Raw genomic sequence first — 27,310 nt, forward strand, 5'->3', positions numbered from 1 at the left:
GTGCATTTCCATCTCAGGGCAAGCATTCATGCCATTCTTGTTAACAAAGCTGATCCTCCCTTCTGTTACGTAATCTTACACATCGTGAACGCTGACTACCTTTCCTGACCCAGCCTTCTCTCATCGTCTTTGTATTTTTTTAATCAATGTGATCCCCCTCTAGACTGTAAACTTCATAAGGGCAATGGCTACATATGTTTGTAATTACTGAATGATCTCAAACTCCTGACCTCGAGCGATCCTCCCGCCTCAGCCTCCCAGAGTGCTAGGATTACAGGCGTGAGCCACCACGCCCGTCCTAACTTCATATCCAGCTTGGTTCAGTAATTTGTAGATGTCCAATAAAGAGATGTTGAAATGAATCTAAATCCTTTGGATTTCTATAGCTCCCATTTCTCACGGTCTTATTTCTCATTATGTATTAGTGTGCATTGCTTTATGTTGGTATTTACCATTTTAGTTTGTGCACTGCATTAATCACCTTAAATATACCACATTCTTTAACCTCAGAGTTTGGGAATTATGTGCATTTGTAACACTCTCATCAATGAGGATAGTGGATCATACATAAAAAGTACTGAATAAACCTTGATAGATTGGCTAGTTAATTCAGGAGACAAAATAAGTTTTTGTCTCTCCTGAAGCTGACACTTTACTATACTGTGGCCCACATTAAGCTTCTCTTTCTGACTCTTTCCTAGCAATTACGATTGCTCCTGCTCATATTTATAGACTTGTTTCATATGTGTATTTTCTTTTTTTAATTATTTTTTTTTTTTTTTGGTAAAGACAGGGTCTCGCTATGTAGCCCAGGCTGGTCTCAAATGATCCTTCCACCTCAGCCTCCCAAAGTGCTGCGATTATAGGTGTGAGCCACTGTGCCTTGCCCCAAGTTTCTTCTGTTGATCTTGTGAACTCTTGAAGGGTGAAAATCTGTTTAATGGTTTCTGTCCTCCAAACAGGTAGGAACATAAAAGGCATTAGCTAAATTTAAACAGAAAGAAGCTTAACTGGTCATATTACATTTCACTTTATTATTATTGACATTTATCATACAATGCTACTATTTCAATCTTTTATGCAGACAAAAACAAATGATATAAAATACATAATGCACTTTGATAATTTTAACCATACACAAAATACAGAGTAATTGAAACTATGTTACATGGATATTTTACAAAGGAAAAAAAAAGACTACTATTATAACACATTCAGATAAAATTTAACATTAAATTTTGGCTGTTATATGATATTAAATACGGATATATTCAAAATGGTTACTATTTATAGAGACAATTTGATATTTTACTATTTAAAATAATCAATACTATGCAAATGAGTACTTATAAAAATATTTTTAAGCAAAAAGCTATCTTCTACTTATTTACTTGGTAGTCATAAAAATATATATTCATCTTAAACTCTAATAGATTTGCTTGAGCCATTAGATTTTCAAATTCAAATGTCTGCTTTCTAAAGCATTTTACCAACTTAGTATTCTTGGCTACCGATAGCATATTTACATACATCGTACTAGGATGGGTTTGTGTTACAAATAATGTCATTTTAAGTAAAAGATATAGGTGATCAATAACACACAGAGACACTGTGTAGGTTTCTGAATCAAAACATATCCATCACCAGACCCAACAGAATAGCTGTGCCTCATATGAAGTGAATTCTCAAGAATGTTTGTTGAATGAATACATGGGTGGATGGCATTTATTCCGTTATTTGCTCCTAAAATTAACTCTCCAAAGCTTTCTATTTCTAGTAGGAAAATGATTTTCAACTTCAACAATTTGTTCTTCATCAGCTACATCTCAATGGCAAAGCCAGGTCAACTGATTTCAGATTGAATGGCAAACTAGTGTCAGTGATCAAAAGACATTCTACCAGGTACACTCACCACACAGTTAGATAGCTCTGATGTCTACAGAACAGACATTTGTTCAAGACATTGAACAACTCCATTTCCCATCTTCGTATGAAACAAGACATAAGAATCTAAGTAATTTTTATAATGTATTATCACAAAAAACAAAAAGTAGTCAATAAAATAATATATATAGACATATACATACACAAATATACCTCATTTAGTAGACTTAGTAGATTGCGATCTCTCTTCCCAGTGAGAGAAGCAAGCTATCCTGAGTGAAGCAGGCCTGGTGTCTAGGCCACGACTGCTAGACGATGCACAGACCATACTTTCCCAGTCTTCCATGCTCGTCCAGTGGATGCCTGGGGATGTGAATGCTGAGATCATTGTTAATGGCAAAGCTTTGAGGCAGTGAGATTTTTCTGAAACCAAAGACTAACCATAGTAACCATCATGGAATTGCAGCACCTAGGAAGACAGTGGCCGATATTTGTGAAACGAATACCCTGGGACCATTCTCAGCACAGGCCCCTCTTGTAACTGGCCCCACCTGTTCTGCTTCATGCAGGGTGAAGCTTTGCTGAATCTCATCATGAAAACTTTCAACACTTGATAGAGGAAAGAATATTTTTCTTAAACAAAATTCAGATCATCTTAAATCATTTCAAAAGCTTTCGCCCTAGTACTTAAGTAGGACAACTGACAATCCATTCAGCAAATTAGTTCATACATATACATGTTAATGAAATTACTACCGGCTATGAGAGCATTACTAAACTATGATTTAATAAGATAACTCATATAACAATAAGTCTTTAAAAATTAAACATAGTTTCCAAAAACTAAGAAGCAATTTAGTCAAATACTAAAGGTTAATTTCAATACCACTAGTGCAGAAAGTCTAAAAATGACCTTTAAAGTAAAATGTAAAGTAAAAATTACTTTAAAGTAAGGCTATCCTTTTTAAAATTTCAATATTATGGCTTCTCAAAAATATAAGTGAATAAAAATATGGCCACTACTTTGCTTTAAATCATTCTACATAGGAAAAGATCTACTTGAACTAATAAAAGAATGTTTTAGTATTTCCCATACAAATGTATTAGATTCAAATATCTAAGAGTAATTTACTTTCAACTGAATGCCTCTGAATCAATAAATACTAATTTTGTCTATAAAATGTATGGGCTTGAAGGATTGAAAACAGTTTGTTTTCTTAAATTAATTAATACGCCCTTTAGGATTTGTTTACCCATTCATTTTCCTGGCCCTCACAGTTAGTGTCAAGGCCAACTTCATTTCATTCTGACTTTAATGACCACAAAATTTAAATTAATAGAGTCAGAACCAGTGTCATTTCATGTCATATATATTATAGCATCATAACAAATTAACCTAATTTTAAGTTGAACATTGTTGCTGCAAGAATAATGGCAAGAAATGCATAAGCAATCTACGCCACTCAAAGAATGTGGTTTGAAGAGACAGAAAATAGTATGAGACTTCAGATTGGGTAATTGGTTTATGAAATAATGCTTGCACTACAAATTCAACACTACATATCCAATATAAGTAAAACTAGTACAGAAATTCTTTTTTTTTTTTTTTTTTTGAGACAGAGTCTTGCTCTGTTGCCCAGGCTAGAGTGCAGTGGTGTCATCATAGCTCACAGCAACCTCAAATTCTTGGGCTCAGGAGATCCTCCTGCCTCAGCCTCCCTGGTAGCTGGGAGACTACAGGCATATGGCACCATGCCCAGCTAATTTTTCTAGTTTTAGTAGAGACGGGGTCTTGTTCTTGCTCAGGCTGGTCTCGAACTCCTGAGCTCAAGTGATCCTCTTGCCTCAGCCTCTCAGAGTGCTGGGATTACAGGCGTGAGCCACCATGCCCAAACCAGAAATGCTTTCTCTTTCTTTTTACTTCTCTATCTCTTTTTAAATAGTAATGAAAATAAATGTGAAATCCCAGCCTTCTCAAATTCCTCATACTTTTCATATTAGTTTAAATTTTGTAATATTAGAAATTAATATTAGAAAAATTTATAAGGCTGGATGGAATGCTTAAGATGTATTGATTGTGAATTTCTACTCAAAAATTATTTTTGAGTCAGGTGCCACATTAAGATCCAAGTTGTCTATGCATGACCTTCCCTTTTAGGTGAAGAGGGGCAGTTGCCCAAAGTCAGAACTTGGAAGAACAGGCAGTAGGCTTTAGCAACATTTGAAGGCACACTGGTTATAGGGAAGCATGTGCCATTTAGGTAAACAGATTCTAAAAACTCAAGGCCAATTGAATGTCCAGTGTCACATGGAGGTACATTATGGTATTGAAAAAATTGCTGTTATTCATCCATCCATTAGGTATTTTCTACTGTTACTACTGTTTGGAATTATCATCAAGTTTTATATGATGGACTATCTAAAACTGTTACCTTCAATTACGAGAATTGCAACAGTGTTGGGTTACCTCAAAATGTGCATCCAGAATGGTAAAATGTCTAGGAAATCGTATGATTTTCATATAGTAAAAGCATTTTACATATTTCCATTCACTTTTGTTTTCAGTGTAAGATGTATAATTTAATGGCAACACATGCCACATAACTCCAACTTACAGCTAATTGGTAATATTACAATAGTTCTATATTAATAAAGGAAAGCAGCATAATATATTAAGAAGGCAGACTCCCTGGCTTTAAATTTTGGTTCTTGTCAGTCATGTGACGCTGTGCAAACCACTGGGCCATTCTTTGCTTTGGTTCCTCAACTCTAAAATGGGGGTGATAAAAAGAGTACCAGGTCACGTCATCGTTATGAGGATTAAGTGAAACAATAACAACAAAATATGGACAAAGCAATTGGAGGTATTACTGGGCACACAGTAATCACTAAGTGTTAGCTGCAATTTTTATTACAATCAGAAATTACGTTGACTGATGTTAATATAAACCATTACTAACTTTTGAGCATTTAGTAAGTACCAAGCACTCTGACAGATGATATACTTATGTTTAACCTTAAAAATAACATTAAGCACATTCTGTTATATGTAGAGTAGATCCTTAAGAATATGTTAATTTATAAATACCACAATAGCTGATAGTTTGCCCTATGAAATACAGCAAAGTACAACTGAATTGTTTCAGTGAACCCTTCATGCCTCTAATGAGGATTACTGCTCCCAGGATGGTGCTTAGAAAATAGTAATGACAGTATGAAAAGTACTAGTTAATCAGTGGTGTTCACTCATCAGCTCTACATTGAAAGTGATCAAATTTTCAGTACAGGAAAATCACAAATCAAACGGGCCTTCAGTATCACTTGCTGAGACCCTGAAAGTTAAGGAAATACTTAATACAGATATTTATGTAAAGGTCATATCTTTATTAAATTTGAATGTCCAACTCTTTGAAAGCTCTAATGTTGGTTTCCTTATTTTTCCTTATATATATGGACTTATTAAAAAAGCATCAAGTGCTTCTGTGCCAAATAACAATTATTATTACCTTAACTAGTAGTATATAAATGTCACATACCTATGTGACAAAGTATTTTTGTTATTCAATACACAACTGCTAATGATGAAGGCTCTTAGTGATAGTTTGAAAGCCATTATCAAATTTCATAAATTAAGATTTCATAATGGTTTACATATACTTTAGTTATGAAAAGCATTTTACATACTAGTCTAAATCCATATAATTATCACAATCATAAGAGTGTTTTAATTGTTTTGAAAATTATGGACTTAACATCAATATTACCGTATTCACTATACTAAAAACAATATTATTGTATCAACATAGAAATGATAAACACTGTGTATACTTTAGAATGAGGATAGACTGCACCTGTGCTTCCATTATATTAAGGTCCCCAGTAGTCCTTTTAAAGTACAAATACAGCTTTACTTTCACATGCTATACATATACCTTGATAGAAAATTCTCATGCTGTGTTCTTTTAAGAATCTGACATCTCATATCACAGCCTTCATAAAATTAAGAGTTTTAGTTATCTAAGTTAAAGGTTGAGTTTTTAAATAGGCTTATTTTTTTCCTCTTTACCCTGATTCCCCTCTCTGCCCCTCCTTGGTCCCTAGGGCCACCAATGGCACAGCACCCAGCATGCATGGCCCAAGGAAGCCACACCCTTTGCAGAGACCAAGGACAGCACCGGCTCACTGGCACTGTCTACGAGCATGAAGGACACCCGAAAGCAGCTGGAAGGGAATTTTGCTAGAGACCTTAATCAGCCCTCTTCTCTACTGAGAAATAAACCCTTAAGAGAAAGAGTAAAGCACGCTTTTCCGCCCGTCACACATAAATGACTTTCCTCTGAAGTAAGTGAGGGATTGAAAACCCATGTCACCCAGTCTCTATTGTCCTTAACATCTTTTCAGGATGCTTTGCAAAGTGTGGCCACGTTTTCTTCCGTGGCAGACTTCTCCCAGTGGAACTATCCATTATTACATGTGCCCATTTGGGGAAGATGAAAACACACACAATGAAATAATTTTCACGAACAGGAGAGGAGGCACAATGGTTAATTTTTTAATCTCTGATTTTTTTTCTGTAAGTTCCAGGAATGGATTTTACCCTAAAGATGAATATTTCCTACCGATACAGAGAGAGATCAGTTTGTGAAGCTGAATTGTCTGAATGACCTCCTATCCATTTCCAGCATAAATATCCAAATACAAGCTGAACACTAGCTATTTACACCAGGGTGAAAGATTTAGAGAAAAAAATAAATTTCTTTATCTTCAGCAGGGAATGTTTAACCGGCATGTAGTTTGTCTCGTCCAGCACCAAGAAGCTTCTGCCTGCCTGGTCCTTGGGAAGTCTCTTCATTCTTCTCCGGCTGGGGGAGGCGGCTCGCACAGCTTGTACAGCCTAGAAAAGGATGGGAAAGTCTGACAGTGGCCCGGTGTGTCACTGTTGCTTCAGATGTCTTTATTGGTAGAAGAAATACATTGACAATAATCTCTTGGTCCGTGAGTCATGATCACATTGTCTATTTCACTAAATATAGCATAGGAATTAGCAAATTCCAAAATTTCCATTCTGTGATTTAGAAAACACCAATGCCTCTCTGCACATCTCTCAATGGCTACTGATTAAGCAACTCTGCACTTTTTAAACCTGCTGCTTCTGCTCCAGCGTGGCCAACACAGGCTGTTCTTTGAGCTGACAGTAAAGGCTGTTCCCCGAATTCCAAAAAGTGATATTATAATGATCGTTACCACCACATCTATCGTGATGATCTTGTAGCGAGATAGCACCTGTCTCATAGAGGTCTACTGATTTTCTGGCTAGTTGTAGAAATGCACTTCACTTTGTGCTGTCAGTGTGGTGCAGGCAGTTGGCTGTGAATAGACAAGCTGATGTGGCAGATTCCTGCGGCCTGAATCTCAAAGGCACAAATTAACTGGTGTTTCCTAAGGACTAACTTCTCAGTCCCACTCACCTGTCCGTGGCTCTCCAAGTGGGTCAAGGAGTCCACGTGAACCATGGAGATGCCTGGGCTTGTGCCCCCTTTGCAGCCCAGGGCCAGCTATTTGAGATCATACGGCATTAACGCAAAGCTCAGGGGACTTAACTAGGGTTACACAATTTCTACTGTTTCACATTCTCCTGAGTGGCTACATGGTAACTCCAGAATGAAAGTAAAAGAGAATATAACAGCTGCTAGACAGAGCTAGTGATCTCAAGGCCATATGCATTACTTACAGCGGATCCTGAAAGGAGATCGATCGGCTGACCTAAAGGGGATGGACTGGACTGAGCCTGTTCTCCCCACCAGTGCCCATGGCCATGCTGGTCCCACTGCAGAGCTTAGATTAATGACCTCAAAATATAAGGGGCAGATGTCAACTCTGCACCTTTCTAAATGAGCTATAAACTCAGGGCTAGCTGCAGTGATTCAGTCCCTGTTACAGATTAAACTGAATTCAGCTTAAATGAATTGTTGACCGATTTAGCCAATTAGAAATTTCCTCTCCCTTTGACATTTAATCCCCATGCTAATTCTAAAACAAAAGAGAAGAATGAACAAGAGGTAATATTGAGTTATAAATTCCAGTTAACGAAATGAGCTTTCCTAGTATGGAAACTCATAGAAGTTATTGCCGTTGGAAGTTTGCAAGATACATTTCAAGTCTGGAATGTGGTTTATGCTCTATATGTTATCTCCATGGAAGAGGCAAATACTGAAATAGAGACATTTCACTCAGAAAAGCCTATTTCATCCTTCCTGGAGAAAAGAATACATTAAATTGACCTGATGTACTTCAAAGGTTCTTTTGCAGCTGAAAAATGTGGTGTTGCTTCAAATTGCATTCCCTGGGCTGGGATAATAAAATGATCAGAAGTTTCTTTTTCTCTTTAATTTCTTTCCCCTTATTTTTCTGCCTAATGAGTGAAAAGACACAGTGGCCTTATGTAGAACAGAAGAAATAGTAAGATGAGTGGAAGAAATAGGAAGATAGACCTGCCTGCCCTGTGAGATCTGGGCTGAGCCGTTGCATTCTATTAGCTTGCTCTGCACGTTCCCACGTAATGTAACCATAATAACAGTACTGGGTAGATGAGTCTTTGAAATGTCTGCCTTGCAAATTGGAGAAGAGGCTACTCCCTGTGACCACCTAATGAAGTAATAGCTCTGGGTACTGCGGAGCTGGGCAGATTCAGCTTCTGTGAGGCTTCTTGGAAGTGACTCAGGGTTATTTGAGTTCAGACACATTTGTAATGGAAATTACACAGCTTTGGGAATTTAGAACAGGCAGATGAAGTTTGGAAGTGAAATGTAATAGGTAAGAGTTGGACTCATTCTGCACTGAGGCATTTGTTTCTTGGCAGCTAAATTGCTGGGAAGTGCGAGGCCTTGGTCTGCCCAACTTTTGGGGTCCTTGCTATATTCTCAGTCCACTCATGCACACCCGCAGCCCTGCACAAGAAAGGCTCGTTCTTGGCTTCACTTTCTCCTATTCCTGCTGGGCTCAGGTAGTCATCTTGGAGCTGGTATCCAGCCCAAATCCAAATCTGCCAAGAGCAGAACTTTCAAACTTCATTCTATAGATTATGCCCTTCATCTCTCTATATATCAAAAATAAAAGCTGTGTTAAACACGACCACAAAGCAAACACCCCTTTCAAGGTTCAAGTATCAATAATGCTCTGTCCCAAGGCAATTCTTCTCATCTCACAAATAAGAAAACTGGGTCTCAGAGAGGAAATATAACTTAAGTCAGGTCCCATGGCTAGCAGGAGCTGGGCCTCAAAACTATTTTTTTTTTTTTTTCACTTTTAACCACTATGGTACACTACCTTCCAATTAAACAAATAAAGAAACTCAAGCTTTCATAGCACAATAGTTCCAGATTTTGTGTCATAACAGAAAATAAGGCCAGTGTGCCACAACTGATCATTCGACATCTGGAATGTAATATTTGACTCTTAAAGGAGACAGGCTTGCTGCTCTGCAGAGCCAATGTGCGGAAGTGAGAGGGGAAAGGATGTCCTTTGCACCCCTGCCTCACATGGGTTTTATCACAATACACATTCACTTGCCCAAATTTATTTTGTCTTTCTACTCCATTGGGCTGCAAGCTCCTTGGGCGCATGAAGTGTTTCTCATCCCTCTTGAGATCCCAATGCCAAAACCAGTTCCTGACACATATTTCAGACATAAATTGCTGAAGGGGGGTGTGCAAAATGCCCTGGAGCCAACGATGTCAGGGAACATCCCTCCCAAGGGCAGGCTTGACCCCGTCACTACCCAGAACCGATCTAGCTCAGAATTACTAAACTCCAATACTCTGCTTCCCAGCCTTCTGATCCCATAAGTTATTATATTCACTCTTTCTGTAGTGTGATGATGGCCGAGTCCTCCTTCTTGAAACTCCAGAACAGCCATCTCCTGTTGGCTTGTCTTAGACTGTGCAGCCCTGTTCCTTTGCTTTCCCTTCAGTGTGACAATCCCCTGGGGTAAGCCTGGCCTCCTCTCATCTCTCTGACCCACTCACCTTAGGAAGAAAGTTATAGATCTTCCCCTGCTTCCTAAGTACGGACGCCTCCTAGGACTGCAGCTCCACCGGTCCTTCTTGGCTCAGCTTCAGACCAGCACATTCACCTGCCCACGGAGGCATCTCCATGCACATGCCCCACAGGTCCTCAATCACAATATTACCAGGTTGAGCTCCCCAACTTTCCCCTGTGCATGTACTTGCCTCTCCGCATCCTCTGTCTCAGTGGCAAGAACCATTAGCCCCTTGTCAGCCAAGCCAAAGATCTGGTGGTCATCCTAGAATCTCCCTTTTCCCTAACCTCCTTCAACCAATTAGTGTCCAAAGACTGTTAATTCTGTCTTCTAAACAGCTCTCCAATCCATCTCATCTCGGTCCTCAGCGTTACCATAGTCTCCTCGCAAGCTCCTGTTTCTGGTCTTGGCTGGCCTCAAATGGACCCTCCTCATGTTGCTAGAGAAAAATCCTAGATCTTTTCTGACCTGGTTCTCGCCTACATCTCCAGCCTCCCTTTGCATCATCCTTATGTCACATTCAACTGTCAGTCACAGAGGTCTAGGTGTAGTTCCCAGAATGTCCTATGTTCTCTGGGCCTTGGTGCTATTATTGCATATGCCGTGTGGGACATCCATTACCACGCTGATGAGTCAGGAGTGTGTGGCAGCCTCCTCTGCCATCCGTGGGCTGTGTCATGCCCCTTCTCTGTGTTCTCGTGACTGTCAGTGCCTATTTCTCTCATGGTTCTTATCACACACTGTATACTAGCTGCAATTTATTCAATTGTTGCTCTATTACACCTCAATGACTGGTGCAGGGACAAGGTCTTTACCCCCAGCTTTTAACAAGGGGCCTGCCATCTACAGACACATAGCAGAAATTCAATATGTGTTGGCCGAGTGAATTTTTAAAAACAAAAAAAGTGGATGGTGAAAGGAAAACTATGATAGAACTGGGTTGGGGATTTGAACCAAATACTATCTCAAGCACAGACAGCAACCTTTACCTCCATGACGATGTTTCCAGAAACATCACCCCCAGCTTTGCCCATGGATGGTCTGTGTGTTCTTCAACTCATTGTCTTTGGGGCAGGAGTCGGGTTCCCAGCGGGAAGGAGCTCAGCCCCTCTGTGCTCCTCAGCGCCCTCTCTGCACCCTCCAAAGCGCTTCCCACATTCCACCTTTTCTTATAATTATATTTTCCCCTCCTCATCTCTTTAACTAGAAGTTCCTTGAGGGCCAGAGCTATTTCTATCTCAGGTTTATATTCTCCATGCGGCATAGCAGTGCACTTTGCGTTTCTTCAGTCCTCAGTAAATATGTGTAGAATGAATTAAGGAATAAATAAAATAAATCTAAAAAATTACTCTTGATTTTCCTCTCAGGGCTATTACTCCCTTGTAAAAAATGTCAACTTTATAGCTGGCTCATTTTATTGTGTTTCATTTCAAGTGTTCTCAACATAACTCAATAAAGAAAAAAAAAAAAAGTGAGTTCATCAGTTTCTCTTCTTGTGTTCAGCCTGCATATTGGTTTATTGATCAGGGTGCTGAAGTCTTCTCCCAACCCCACTGTTTATTAGTGTTTATAAGCTCTAGCCAAGAACACCTTGCTGGGCCATTATCTTGTTTTCTTATTGGAATTTTAACACTTTGGTGGGTCTGTTATCCAAATATACCATGTCTCTCAAGGTGCTGGAGAGAGAATGCTTATGTAAAATGATTCTTCAGCAATAGAAAGTCTTAGATTCTAATCTAATCAACTATGAAAGACAACGTTAGCAAAAGTTGAGGATTAAATAGAGTTAAGAGTCAGCACTAAAATTAAATGCAACTAGAACATGAGTGCTCTATCCATTTTCAGGGGGAAAATATGTTTTCCCTTTTGAAAGCACTTTCATTGCCCACATAATTTTTCAGAATGAAATATAACTTCATGAATACCGCAGCCATCATTCTCACTCTGGTAACTGCTTTGTAAACAGAAACATATAGGGTTTGCTACAGTGTTTGGAGGCGCCTACTTTTTGTTAAAATGCAAATGTATAAAAGCAATCACATGTAAAAGAAATTATTTAGCTTTGCCCCACTTCAAGATACATGATTGCCTCCCCTAATTACCAGATAAATCAAACTGGAAACATTTCTCTGATGGCTGTTAACTATGTTCATTTATTTTAAAGGTAGACTGGAGTCCTTCTTATGATAGGTGAACTGTGACTATTTCGTATAACAAACACAGATCTCATTCATTTATTTACTCATTCACCACACATTCTTGAAATTAGTCCATATATTTGATGTTTACTATGTAGGCACCATGATGAGCAATGGATAAAATAAAAAAAAAAATATTCTCTGGCTCCAGAGAACTCATATTCAGGTCGGGCAATGAAATGTGTAACAATATACTGCAACACAATATGATAAAAGCTATTTATCAAAATACAAGATGGTAAGGGAGTACAAAGAGGAAGGAAACTCAAGCAGGGTTCCAAGGAGAAAATGGCATCTGAGCTGGGTTTTGCAGTTAAGTAGGAATTTTTCCACACAGACACAGATGGGAAAGGCAGTCATGCCAGAGGGAACAGCATGTGCAATCACACAAGTATAAATGGAAATGGCATTTTGGTAGTTTGGCACAGCTGGATCACACGTTTCAGTTATACCTGCGTGGACTTTTGTTTTTGAATTCATGATGGAACTTGCGAAATGGTATAATATCCTCCTATTTCTGAGAGCATTTATGTCTAATCACATTTAGCCATTAAGTGTTTCGAGGGCAATCTCCACCCTAACAATCAGCAGGCCACGTGGCACCTCCTGGAGCAGCTGCACTAGCTGTGAGGGACCCTGCCTGGGAAATGCTGGCGAGTCCTCTGGGGCAGGCAGGGATGCGCTTACCTCGGAGCAGACTGTGGGGTCCGGTCTCTGACGCCCAAGTTCTTTGCTGTGTTCTGAACTCTTGCTCCCTGAAAGTCAGGAAAATCACTCTTACCTCTACCTTGTATTAGCAATGATTTAGCATACAATTAACATCCGAACGTGGAATACTGATTCCAGCAATGTTATTTAACGTCAAAAGAGACTGGATGCAGAAGAGGATAGAAATTACCATCTGAGCATTTTCAAAATTAACACTTTCAAGAATCAAAATGAGCTGTTAAGCTATTTCAAAAGACTAATACTTATTTCTGTAGCCATCTAAATCATTCAACATAAGTTGAAACAACAGCTTCCTGTTCACTATCTCATCTGTCTTTTTTCCTAGAAGCAATCAATACCTGAGACGGTGAAAACAGAAAACAAGCAGGCTAAAAATACCTCCCCTGTGTTGCCACTTTCCTGGAACGGAAATCACAGTTCTGTCACACTCATGCACCTGTTTGTTCCTTCTCTGAATAGCTAGCTATTAGTAGTTAGCAAGAAAGTATTTTCTTAAATAGTTCTAAAGCAGTTTCTGGACAAGGCATATCCGTGTGAGTCACTGAAATCTAAGAATTTTGCCTCAGAGTTTATAACACAGATGATCTACTTTAGCAAGGACAACCGTCTTTTTGCACTCTGTCAAGTCCATGAATGAAGCTGTTCAGTTTCTCATGGAAAAGATTACTTACTACATAGAACCAAAAACCAGGGGTTTGGCTGGGAATAGGTGAAGGCAGAGTCGTTAAAAAGAAAACTCTCAGACTTTCTCTCCAGCTACTAAATTCTGAACTGAGGAAAAGGAAGAGAAAAAAGGAGAAAAGAAGAAAAAAAAACAACAAAAAATATATTCTCCCAGAATGTTAAGGAGTTAAAAAACATTTTATTTGGGCTGGTCTAAAGGCAGTGAGTTCTCTCAATCGTTTGCCCACGGGCAGTTACAGATCGAACTCCTTGTTCTACTTCTCCTCCCTTCTCATTACCACGCTAGAATAGTCCTTAAAAAACAAGAACAACTTTATTTCGAAGTGATTTTAGACATAGGGAAAAGCAGTAAAAACAGAACAGAGACTTTACATTCCCCACCTGGCTTCCCCTAATGTTAAACCCTTCACTAAACCACAGTGTGATTATCAACACTAGGAATTCACATCAGTACAATACGATTAACTAAACTGCACATCTTATTCAAATTTCACCCCTAGCTTTTAACAAGGGGCTTGCCATCTACAGACACATAGTCCCTAAGAGACTAGTGTCCCTTTTCTGTCCCAGGATCCAGTCCAGGGTCCCATATTGCATTCTGTTGTCGTGTCTCCTTAGTCTCCTCTAATCTACGACAGTTCCTCAGCTCCTCCTTGCCTTTCACGACCTTGATACTTTTGATAAGTACTGGCCATTATTCTGCAGAATGTCTCAATTTGGGTTCGTGTGTTTCCTCATGATTAGATAGAGGAAGTGCAATTTGGGGAGGAAAATCAGAGAAGGGGTGTTGTGCCGTTCTCAGTGCATCATTATCAGGGACACATGTTGTCAATATGTCTTGTCACTGGTGACATTAGGTTTGGTCACTTGGTTAAAGTGGTGTCTACCGTATTTTTTCCACTGCAAATTTATCACCTTTTTTTTTTTTGTAGTTAATAAATATGCTTGGGGATATAGCATGAGACTATACAAATATCCTGTTTCTCTTTAAACTTTTGCCCAGTGATGTTAGCCTCCATTGGTTTATCTTGTCTGCAATAATAATACTGTAGTGTTTATGAACCGGAATTCTTCTGTAAAGAATAATTATCCCTTCTCCCCAAATTATTATTTATTCAATTATATATTTAAATCAATATGGGCTCATAGATATTTATTTTATTCTAGGAGATATAATCCACTATTATTAATTATTATTTTGCTCAATTTATTCCAGCTTTGGCCACTGGGAGCTCTTTCTTGTTGCTTTTTGTGCCTTTTTAACATGCCCCCATCATTTTTTAGTACTTCCTTACTTTCTGGCACTTCAAGATGTTCTGGGCTCATCTTCCCTGTTTCAGCTATTAATTCAACACTTCTCCAAGTGGCCCTGGGTCTTTTTAGTGGAGAATGGTATTTAGAAGCCAAGATTTGGACACTGGGTGCGCTCATTACTTGTGGGGAATAAATTCTTCTACGCCTTTCCAGTAGATGCGGCTAGTTTACTAATACAAACATAGTCACGTGTCTATATTCATTTCTGCATCCAATCACCTCTGTATGCATGTGTCTGTACTCATGAGTTCACACTGACACCTCCGATTCCAAACCAGAACAGGGTTTATTCTAGGTTTCATTCTTCTCCCCTTCCTTATTTCTAACTTTTTTCTCAGACAGTGAGGAATCTGCTTCTCATTGTTTACAATATCTTTACTTATTTGCTCAATTCTAGTATACACATAAATTAGTTTTAGAATTTCTAAATCATATCCGTGAAAAATAGATTTACTAGCTGGAGTGCAGTATTTGCGTACAATTCTTTTTGTCTATAGTTTCATAATATTCCATTAGGTAATTCTATTAAGAGAGATTTTTGCTTTCTTAAAGGGTTTCAAATAAAACTGATGCTTGCTATGCTGAACACTTCAATTGGCATATTCCACTTTGAAGTCAACGATATAATCCTTCATGTACACAATATGCCAGCTACTTGCATTTTTACACCCTTGTATATGTGGCTCCCTCTACCTAAATACCCTCGTCCCCCGTCTGCATCATATTGATCCTTGAAGGCACAAATCAAATATCATCTTAGGAAGCTAATAATTGATTGGTCATTCACTATACCTGGTACTGCTTTAAGTGCACTAAGTATGGATTTATTTAATTCTATGAGGCAAGTACTATTATTATCCCTGTTTTAATAATGAGGAAACTAAGTAACAGAGAGGCCAAGAATCTTGCCCCTAATCACTCAGATGGCAAACACCGGAGCTGGGATTCACACTGAGGCTGCTTGGCTCGAGTCTGTATCTCAGCCACGTTCACATGTTCACCTCCTCCATGAAGCCTTTTCCCAGTTATCCTAGTTAGAACAAATTTACTGAATGAACATCACTGAGCACATATGTTGTACTAGGTTCTACTCCGGGAAGCTGTGACACCAAAATGAATAAGACTCCGTCTCCCAGCCCTGGAGGGGCTCAGTCTACACATTTGCTCCCTGATCTGAGTCTTGACATACGCATGTTGCACACCCCTTAGAGCACTGCTTGTGGTGCCTGTATCATGGTGATTTGCCTACACATGTGTCCACCATGAGACTAGGCAAGGACCACATCACCCCCAGGTCTTTATTCTTAGTACCCAGAATGATGTTTTGATACTGTAGGTAAAGAGCCACATACTTTGGAATCCCAGTCTTTATTAAAAAGGTCAAGAAGAAATTTTTGTATAGGCTTCCTCCAAAGAACACATGGAATATATAACTTATTGCATAGAAAACTTTAAGTTTATAATGTAAATGACAGTTTCTACTTCCAGCCTTTTATGAATTAGTTCAGGTGTTGTTATATGATGTATTGCCTAGGGTTATTATAATCTTTACCAAATAACCTACACATGATATAGTATCCTTCTCTTCTATCCTCTTCCTACAAACTCAAGCAGTGAGTTAAAACAATAACTCTATGAGAAGTACATACACAAAATCTATATGTGAAAACAATACTGTAGTTACAAATGAGAACAATAAATCATGCCAAAAAGCTTCCTGTTCCTAAAAAGAAACTAATAATCTTGGTTTCTTCATTATATTATTCATTATATATTGATAAACTTCAATATATAGTATTAATAAATATACTAACATGCTTCAATATATATAATTCAAATTCGATAATGTAATAATTCAAATACTTCAACATAGACTCACAATGACAAATATCTACCCATTCATTCTCTGAAAAGCTGAGTTTAAATGGGTAATTTTCCCCGAGGTTGAAAGGCAAAAGGGATCGAAAATCCAGGTGAGCTCTTTGATTTGGACTTGCATTCTGACTGACCACAAGTGGGGCAGAGTGGGCGTGGGGACTGGATCCCAGCCACTAATCCCATTGCTGCTACTGCTGAACCCTGGAAGGAGGATCTGTAACAGAAAGAACGTCGCAGAAGTCTCTGCCGTGCACCAGTCAGCCCAGTGTCTCTAAAAGAGGGCCCCAGGCTCCATGATATTTCACAGAGAAGTTACAAATCACTTCTTCACCTCTCACAGCCATTTGGGACATCACAACTTGGGGCAGAGGAACAAGCAACAAAGGAAAAAAGCCACCAATTCTAAATGTATTTATTTTTAAAGAATATGTATACCTACATAATGAGTGCGCTGCGCACTGTCTGGGGAATGGACACGCTTGAAGCTCTGACTCAGGAGTATGGGGGGGGCATGGGCAATATACATAACCTGAACTTTCATACCCCCATAATAAGCTGAAATTAAAAAAAAAAAGAATAGGAGGAAGAAGGAGTGATAAATGCTGAAAAAAAGTACAGTTTAGAAATCAATAAGAATTTTATAAGGAACGGTATGACTTTTAAGTCTTTTTTTTTTTACATTACATTTTACATAATATATAGCATATATTAATACTACATAAATATATGATATTTTAAAGAATTTTACCCCAAATGAGTCATTCAGGCCTATATAATATCAATTTTACTTTTTTAATCTCTATTTCTCTTATCTCCATTTTCAGTTTTAAGAAGTTTAAAGGTGTTAGATATGATTATTTAAGTCCACACAGTAGGAATGAATATGTAGCCAACTCATAATTACCCCTTTAGTGGAATATTGTAAAAATAAAAAAAGGTTAATTCCAGTCTCTTTTACTTTCCATAAGTTATAATTTAGAAATGGCTCTTCTAAGTCTTCCTGCAAACTTACTCTAACAGCAACGTGGTAAAACAGAAAGGCAGTTAATCTCTTTCTGCGTGTCTTAGCAATTCAAATGCCAACTCTGATGTGGATAATCATAAGTTTACTTTGATCTACTTTCTAAAGCAGAATTTGTATATCCACCCAAAAAAATGCCTCCTAAACCTGCTGGCAATTCGCATCTGTGTTTGCCCTTCTCCGGCTGGACCACAGTATGTCACATGCTTCTGGTGGATCTAACCTTTACTTAGCAAATCCCTCTTGGACCTTCTGCCATCTTGGTTTTCAATCTTCAGCTCCTGGGTTCTAACCAGAAGCTCCAATGTATGTGCACTTGCTGTGCCTGATCTTTGCGTTGCAGATGCCAACTTGGTGTTGGCCTCTTCAGTTGATCTTTTCATTGGCTTCATTGACATTCTGTAGTATAATCTTGGGAGCAAGCCCAGAGGGATTTATATGTTTGCCTGAGGCTTAGGCATTAAGTCTTTAGTAAACAAAGCAGTCAAAATTACAAAACCATATATTAAAAATTAAATCACTCACTATCACTGGACAACTCAAACCAAATCTCCAGGTAGAGAGATTTATTAAATCAATTTTTTTGTGGTATCCCAAAGAAAAGGTGGTAGAATAACATAGAATTGATGTCTTTCTATTTCTCTTATCTTTCTACAGTAAATATCTTTTCTACTATAGCAAGCACATTTTCCTAATCAGTAAATTAGATGTTAGTGCATTTTTCCTGTTGTTTTTAAATAGAATTTTAAGGATTGAAAACTAAACTACCACACTTAAAATACTACTGTACAACCTTGGGTTACTGTTCATTCTATTTATAAAATATGAATATATTCTCACTTATAAGTACTCCAATGGCCTAAAGATAGTCCAAAGATTGCTGTTCATCCTCTAAACGAAAACTTAAGTGTTTTGTCCTTGGAATAATGTGCACACTTAGCATGGCATGAAAGTCCCTTGGAGATCACCAGAAGCAAGCAGGGCACCCAATTCTTTCCTCTTCTTCCTTGCCCATGTCTCTCCCCCAATCTACTCTCCCAGCCCTACTAAATCACCTGTAATTTCCAGAAAATACCGTATGTCCTCTTACCTTGTTCTTTACATAAGTCCCAGGTCTGCTTCTATCCCATTGTACTCAGCCAATTTTTCCTCCTTTAAGCTACTGCTTAGACATCCCTTTTCCCAGGGTTGTCTAAGATTCTTGGAGAACCCTTACATAGGTTCCTGCATTGTTTTCTCCCTGGGAGTGTTTCTCATTCACGACTCACCTTCTAAGCCTGGTAAAGTGCCTGTCACATCCAGGCACCTGTCAGATACCTGGTACATGAATAAAGGAACCTTCAAATCCAAGTCCTACAAAACATCTCCCATAAATATGGCTGAGACTTACCTGCTTGCGCATCACATCTGTAGCCTGCATAATGTAGCGGGGAGGCAGTCCATGGCTTCTGGCCAGAATGATGGCTTGCTCCAGGGTCACACTCAGGGTGCACCTGTGGGCCAAGGCAGGGGCAGGTCAGACCCCACTCATTCCTGATACACTCTTTGAGACAGTTTGGGTTACCAATTACAACATTAGAAAGTATCAGCCAATATCAAAGTGAACGGATAATGAACCACTGATTTTTCTACATAGAACACCTGTTTATGTAGATCATACAGGTACATTACTGGGGCCATGGATTAAGTATTTAAATTTAAAGCAAACCCATAATGAAATACGTTTATGAGAGCACTTATCCACAGAAGATTAAATAAAAATTTTAATAAATTTTATTACTAAACATTATTTTTTATTGATATTTCATGGAATTTAGAAGAAATGGCTATAATATTTATCATTCATTTCTACACATTGATAGTTAATAGATTTACACTAATTGATGCACAAATATCTTAGAAAAATAAACTGAAATTACTATTCACTATGGTCAAAACTGATTTTAAAAAATGTGTTTCTTAGTTGGGCACAGTGCCTGTAATCCCAGTTTGTAATCCTAGCACTTTGGGAGGCCAGTGTGGGAGAATGGCTTGAGGTCAGGAGTTCAAGGCTACTGTGAGTTATGATCTCACCACTGTACCTCAGCCTGGACAACAGAGTGAGACCCTATCTCTAAAAAAAACCAAAAGAGTGTTTCTGGGACCCAGTCTAAGAGACTGTTTGTAAAAGTTCCAAAAGGAACTTGTAACTAGCTATACAGGAATGGGGTGCCAGGGTATCCCTGAGAAGTGTTCTAACAGAATTTAGTGATTGTTGAGCCTTGGCGATTATTCTTTTCCTTCTCTTTAAGGTATTTCTTTTATGTTTTTCCACATTTATCTCTATAGCAGCCCTTAAAGCCTATGTTTATTTGTTAATTTTTAAGGTGCTGGTCTCTAAATTATTTTCTCAGGGATAACTTTTGCATATATTTCATAAACATGCTCACTAATTTCAGATGTTTTTCCTAAAATTTATATTAGTGGATTTTGTTGTTTTTTTTTAAACATACTGATATTTTGATTAATCTTTTCTCCACATTGGCATTTATCTCACTGTGGTTTGGTGTTTTACCCATGTATATTTCTAGATCTAACTAGTCTTTCTCTCTACAGATGACAGTAAGTTCTGCAATGCAGTTGCTTCTCTGTGAGGAGCATCTAGCTCATTACCCTTGGTTATGAGGCTGTCACACAGAAGTCTAATACATTTGCTAGGTTTTGATACTGTGAATTAAGAAAAAGAGGAGAAAGGGATTCAAAACATTAATGATGTAATATTAGAAAAAACCCATCAAAGTGCAACTGTATCACTATACATAATTGTATTCTAAAGAGAAACATGCCAAATTCCATTGGCTGTTAAATGACTTGAAAAGCAGCTTCCTCATTACCATTACAGAGAATTCTTTTATTAATAAAAGCATTAACACATGTTCAGATGGGCTAGTTTTATAATTAGCTTCTAGTTGTATGTACATGATGTTCACAAATACTGAGTGCGTGAGTCTGATAACAATGTGTACTGTTTTACGCGGACATGCATACACATGCTGCAAAACAGTCCATGCCAATGAAGGCCAAGCAGTATAATTGACAGTTCATGTTTAAAAAAAAAATCAATTTTCTATAAAGCATTTAATTGCCAGCTTATTCAACAGACCATAACCTATTTCTCCTCCTTAAGGTCTCCTCTACTCCAATTTTAAATATTTATTGATCCTAACATTTTAATCAATAATACTCATTACACCAGCCAAATGAAGCTAAGGAAAACAAATCTTTATCTTTTTCTAATCATGCTGAAATATGTCTGTGCTTTCCTGATAAAGCATGTCCTTCCTTGTATCTTGCTTACTCTACTTATAACAAACACTTACACACCGTGAAGTGTTTTTGAACAGGCAGTCTATAATTTTTAGTCATTTTCTTAATCATTTTAAACTGATTTCTTTCTCCCTACGTCAAGTTGTAGTAAACAGTAGTACAGCAAATTATCTGCCAGAGATTTTACTGTGATCAGGAAATTAATGTGCCCAGTAACACACTATCTTAAGGGTACCTGAAAATGTCACCTCTTTGGAACCATTCACACACCACCTAACAGAAAACTCTACCTTCAAATGCCTATGCCTATATTCTTTCCCCAGCATACCAGGGGCAGAAAAAAACAGATGGCTGCACCTGTATTTGTCTTTCCATATTAACCATTGTGTATGTTCCAATTAGGTCCCAAGGTTACTTTGAATTTTTGGAAAGTGAAAAATTTAAAAAGAGACAACCATGTAAATGTGGGAACCATTGCCTGTGTTTCATTCATGGCTGATGAATCCAACTGAGACCTTGTATTTCCGCTCACAGCATCCCAGAATCCCATTATCCTAGATTCAGCATGGGAAAGAAGGGCTGGCAGTGCGGCCACAGCTTTTCTGTCAACATACCATTATTTGCCTCACAGCTTTTCATCTTCTCTCAACTATCTGAATCTGAATGTCAGGTGGAAAAATCCAGCATTTGCGAGAAGTGTTTTGATGCTAGCATGCTCTGAAAGACTCCAGGTCTAGAAAGTGGCACTCGGTTTTTCAATGGTGCATAAATGTATGCTCACAGTCAGGTTTTACAAGAGTTCATTTGATTTTATAGGTGCTTTCTCATTTCCAGAGAGACTGATAAGCCAACCCTGGGCAAGAGAATAAGAGGAACCTATTAAAGGCCAGGACCTCTCATTCAATATGAGGGTTCTTGCCTGACATCCCAGTCTCCTTTCTAGCATGATCTCTGTTTTCACATTAGACGGTTAAACTAAAATCTAAATAAATCTATATTTTTACCCCATCTGGAAAATATAGGCCTTTCATTTTCAGCTCCTTCAAGCTGCAAAATCATTAAAAAAAAAATCCACACAACTCTCTCGCTAGGAGCCACAAAAATAATAAAATAAATGCCACCGTGTAGTCTTTGTCCTTCAAGAAAAGGCAAAAAAATCCACTGAAGAAAGTGTTTCCATAATTTTAGTAGAAAGACATTCCACATAATGGCTCTGCTCAGGGTATACTTTGGAGAAAGCACACTTGATGGGGTGGCAAAATTATACAGAAAATGTTAATTTCCCCAAAGAAACAAAAAGGAAAAGGTCACTCAATCTGTGCTCATTGTTAATAAATCTTCCTGACATATTTCATGTCAAGAATAGATCCCAAATGTCTCAGATATTTAGCATGATTTTAATATGATAAATGTAGCCTATAGTTAATGGGTCCAACTGAATTTGAAATACACTTCAATTTAGCAATGCAATGGAAGAAACACAAAACAGTACTTCTCCATTCATTCATTCATTCATTCACTTGCCAAATGTTTTTTGAGTGTCTACTTTTACAAGTACCATAACTTGCTGCCAGGAGTGGATTTATACTGAAGCTAAAAAAAAGACTGGTTTTCGGGGACCCCTTACATATATGGATCCCTTTCAACATTCTGGGAGTGGCCCTATTGGTGTGTTCTCACAGTCACGGGCTTTTACACATTTGCAAAAACAAAAACTCTGAACTGCAAATGGTTATGGCTTCTGTCTTCTTTACATCCAAGCTTCCTTCTGTCATGTTGGGTAGTGTTCAAATGGCTGTGGCTATTTCTGAAACTGAGCTAAAGAAAGTTGAATTAGGGATGCATTCAGGCGGGGTTTCCTGGGACCTATTTATAGGGTTCACAGTTACTTCCACAGTTCCACAGTTAGGTTACCGTAATGTCCTCCTCTAGATGGCTTCCAGAGTATTCCTACTGCCCAAGGTTGAAAAGGAGGTGCAGGGCCAGGCATCAGGATATAATATGCCCATATCCTGAGAAGCCAGGACTGAAAGTGCATGTGTGGTGGAGGAGAAACAAGGTTGGACAGGCATAGAGCCGGAAGCTACTCTGTGGAATATTCTTCCAAACATTATGGTTCATATGCTAAAGAAACTTACAGACGTTTTTTGGTATTTGATAATAATTTAAAACTTAAAAGACATTAGCAATAACACATTTTGATGTTAAAAGGCTTTTCTAAGCTCTCAATAACTTAAATTTGATCAACCGTGCTAGAGAAAAGACGATAATTTTTCTATACTCCCTATAGAAAATATTATTACAAAATTGTTACAATTTGAAAAGGCAATCAAGGGCTATTACCAAAACTTGTAGGGGGAAAAAAGTATAGAAGTGGGTGAGACAATAAATTAATAAAATATTATTTTTCCAGATTTTCATACGATGTATGTGGTATTTACAAGCATTTTAAGTTTTGCAATTTATTTTTTCTTACATTCTGAATACATATTAACTTCAATTCCTATTTTGTTTTGTAATTTTCTATTCTTTTTCTTAAAGATGGCACTTAACTCCAAAATCTCCATCACTCCAGTGTGTTGGGGACGAGACAGTGAACAAAGCCAAGTCCCAATTCCTTGGATGACCAAATTTTAGTGAGAGGAAAGAGAAAATAAAGAAGCAAATATGTAATATCAGGTGGGAATAAGTTATCTAGAAAAATAAATTTTACAGCAGAATACAAAGTGGAATGGTACCTATTAGTACCATAGAGGGTGGAATGGCAGAGGGAGATGCTGTTTCGTGGAAGACCATTTCAGGGAGAGTAAGTGCAAAGGCCCTGAGGTTGATGCTTGTTTATTCTGCTCACAAACAAGTGTGGAGCTCAATATGCTGGTGCACACAGAGGAGAAGAAGATGAGGTTATGAACATACCGGGGCCTCAAACATGAAGAGCCTTGGCGGTCAGAGTTTAGGAGTAAGTGGGCTTCGTAGTTATTTTTTTGGTTGACATGACAAAATTTCAATATTTACATTACATGACATCAAAGAACGATTTGTTAAGCAAATTATCAAAGTATTTTACTAAGTACCCAATCCTAACAGCTTATCATTACTGTAGTCAAAGCATCTTCAGTGGCTTTCCAATGGCAACATTTGCAAAAGCAAACTCTTTATCCTGATGTTTCAGGTTTTCAATCAACTACTCTCCCATTTCCCACCTCATCTCCCAGTGCCTTTCTTACCCCACCCAAGCCAGAACTTTCTGCTTTAGTCAGCATCTTGGTACCATTGCACAAACCTCTCCCCAAATCTGGAACATGAGTCCATTTCTTCTCTTTCACTATTTTTAAAATATCTTGAAACCTCGTTCTGAATGTAGAATGGCAGCTAAGGTGCTAAGGTTGGTTTGAGGACAGTCTCACGGGGCTCTGGTCAAGCTACTTCCACTCTCTCAGCCTTTATCTCCTCCTCTGTGAAATGAAAAAAGCAGCTGTACTGATCTCATAAAGTGCTCCAAGAACTACCTGAAGCCATGTGTGTGATTGCTCAGCCACATCCGTGGTAATGCCATTTCCATCTCTCTCTGTTACCGAGTTCACACCCTAAGTCTGTTCAGAGGAGGCTCCTCGTTGTGGGCAACACATTATTTGGGAAAATCTGGGGAACATGAGCTTTTGTAGATCCCAGTTCCTCAAATCTCACCGTATTTTAACTATTGAAAGAGTTTATACTTCATACTCCTTTTTATTTTAAAGAGGTGCTCATTAAAGTAACCTTGGGGGAAATTATAAGGTTACAATAATTATATGAAGCTAGTGACAAATTTCCACCAACATCTCTTTTATAAATTGGGGTTCAATTAGAGTAGAGCCCATTTGACTACCATCTGGCCCTTGTTGAAAAAATTCTTTGTGATTTTTATTTCTAGTGTTTGTCCCAACTGATCCCAGACATTAGGTCTTGACTTTATATTATAGGTCAAATTGCCAAGCGAAGGGTCAGACAAAGCATGTGACGTGGTCTTCTCTTTGCCAATCCTATTTCTAGATGCCAGGGGTACTAAAGGATCAAGATCCAAACTTCCTGTTCCCTCCTCAACTAAGTCTCATTGGAGAGACAAAGCTTAGTTTCCTTAAATTGGCTTACATGCACAATATTGTAATTTAGCGATTTTTAACTCATATCCATGACACTGTTTTTAGTTCACTTTTAAAGACTTCAATTCTTACCTAAAGTGGATTTTTTTAACATGTTAATCCTCTCCTTTTAGATGATTCATAACATTTCTATAATACATTAGATAAAGGAGTCTCAACACCTAAGGAACTTCTATATATTTGATCACTTACCATGATCACAGACAAAAACATTGGTTTTATTCTAAAATCAGTTTTACATTTTAAAACCTACAAAGATCTACTGCTTCATTTAATGAAGCCAATCTCCCATGGGTTGAAATGCATTAAATTGAACATGTGGGGAGATGCAACACCCCTTTTGGGCCACAAGGGTGATGCAGTAACTGACAAGGAAACTGACATGAGGAAACAGAACAGTGGGAGGATTATGATTCTGAGCTCTGTTTTCTTTTTCTTTTTTTTTTTTTCTCTTTGTTGCCTGGGCTAGAGTGAGTGCCCTGGCATCAGCCCAGCTCACAGCAACCTCAAACTCCTGGGCTCAAGCAATCCTCTTGCCTTAGCCTCCCCATTAGCTGGGACTACAGGCGAGCCACCACGCCCAGCTAATTTTGTTTGTTTGTTTCTATTTTTAGTTGACTGGCTAATTTTTTTTTCTTCTATTTTTAGTAGAGACGGGTCTCGAACTCCTGACCTCAAACGATCCTCCCGCCTCAGCCTCCCAGAGTGCTAGGACTGCAGGTGTGAGTCACCGTGCCCGCCTCTGAGCTCTGTTTTCCTGCTGTGGATTTATTTAGTAACTCTCAGCATGCTCACTGTCAGGAGCTCTGATGTTTTGCTTGGTAGCTAATCACTATATTGCTAACTCTTGGGGTCAATCCTAAATATTTTTATTACTAGTGGGGGAGTATTACTCAGAATCTAGTTATAATCTGACACATTAAATAAAATACATAACAAAACAGTAATGAAGATCTCTGAATTTGTAGCCACAACAATTTGTCATAAATTGACATTATGTAGATGCTGAAGTGAAAAAAAATGAAAAAGAAATTAAGAATAGAAAATGCAACCTTCAATAAGGAATACTTTTTATTTCCCTGCATTTTAATTTTTATTTATTTTTATTTGTTTATTTATTTTTTGAGACAGGGTCTCACTCTGTCACCCAGGCTGAAGTGCAGTGGCATAACCATAGCTCACTGCGGCCTCTAACTCCTGGGCTCAAGCTATCCTCCTGCCTCAGCTTCCAGAATAGCTAGGAATATAGGCATGCACCTCCATGCCCAGCTAACATTTTAAAAATTTTTTTGCAAATAATGTAACATAGTAACAACTAAAAACTATCCCCCCAAAATCCACTGCAATAACTTAATTTTGGGATACGTGTTTAGACTTTGAAAGTTACTAGAGCATTGATTTTTAACTAGTTTGTATATTAATAATATAATTGAATCATTGGGATAAATAGGATCTTTTTTTTTTGTGCTAGTGTAGGTCTATAGTAAGAAGAATGATTTCCTGTTAGAAAATTATGATATTTGGTCAACACTGAAGGCATGTGTAGTAGGGTTTTCTGGGTCCAAGAGATCAGCAGCCAAACAACACTGTGACCAACTGTGCAGATGGTAGCACTAGACACAACCCCTTAACAATCTACATAAATCGGCTAATCACTGAAATTCATTTTGATTCACTTGCATTAATATGGAGGCTAATTTGATTCTGTGCTACATAAATATAAAGGGAAATAAATATTTGTCAACAATTTTGAAATTAGGGAGTTTTGCCCCAATGTAGAAATCTAACCAATAATCACTGTCTGATATTGTTTTTAGTTCTGGGCTTCCATGCGCATTGCATCCTTTACCACTGGGATGCTGCCTCTAGTCATGAAAACAAGAAAGAGAAAATTCCTTTAGGGCAAAGGCATCCCTCAGAGTCTATGTGTAAGGGCAACCTGAGAAACCTCTTATTCTGATAATATTCTTCACATGAATGTGTCTTTATAAAGCCATAGATTTATATCTAGAATCCTACAGATTTAAAGCTTAGAACATGAAATCATTTCCCCCATTCAATGAGAGTCTTTTTTTCCCCCTCCTTTAATTAAAAGGCAGGTCATTATCTTTGTTCA

At 38.1% G+C, this 27,310-nt stretch overlaps 1 protein-coding gene across 1 annotated transcript in view; it reads right to left on the minus strand.

Moving 5' to 3' along the window:
• Positions 1 to 5,725: 5,725 nt before the first annotated feature.
• Positions 5,726 to 27,310, minus strand: part of PREX2 (phosphatidylinositol-3,4,5-trisphosphate dependent Rac exchange factor 2) — a 276,900-nt gene continuing 255,315 nt past the window's right edge. The window contains exons 38-40 of the mRNA XM_069465531.1: positions 19,137 to 19,239; positions 12,808 to 12,875; positions 5,726 to 6,778 (exon numbers count right to left, since the gene is read on the minus strand). Of these exons, the coding sequence (XP_069321632.1) occupies positions 6,733 to 6,778; positions 12,808 to 12,875; positions 19,137 to 19,239 (217 nt within the window). The 3' untranslated portion in view covers positions 5,726 to 6,732. The remainder of the gene's footprint in view (positions 6,779 to 12,807; positions 12,876 to 19,136; positions 19,240 to 27,310) is intronic.

The sequence above is a fragment of the Eulemur rufifrons genome, chromosome 3 (assembly GCF_041146395.1).
Source record: "Eulemur rufifrons isolate Redbay chromosome 3, OSU_ERuf_1, whole genome shotgun sequence".
Lineage (NCBI taxonomy): Eukaryota > Metazoa > Chordata > Mammalia > Primates > Lemuridae > Eulemur > Eulemur rufifrons.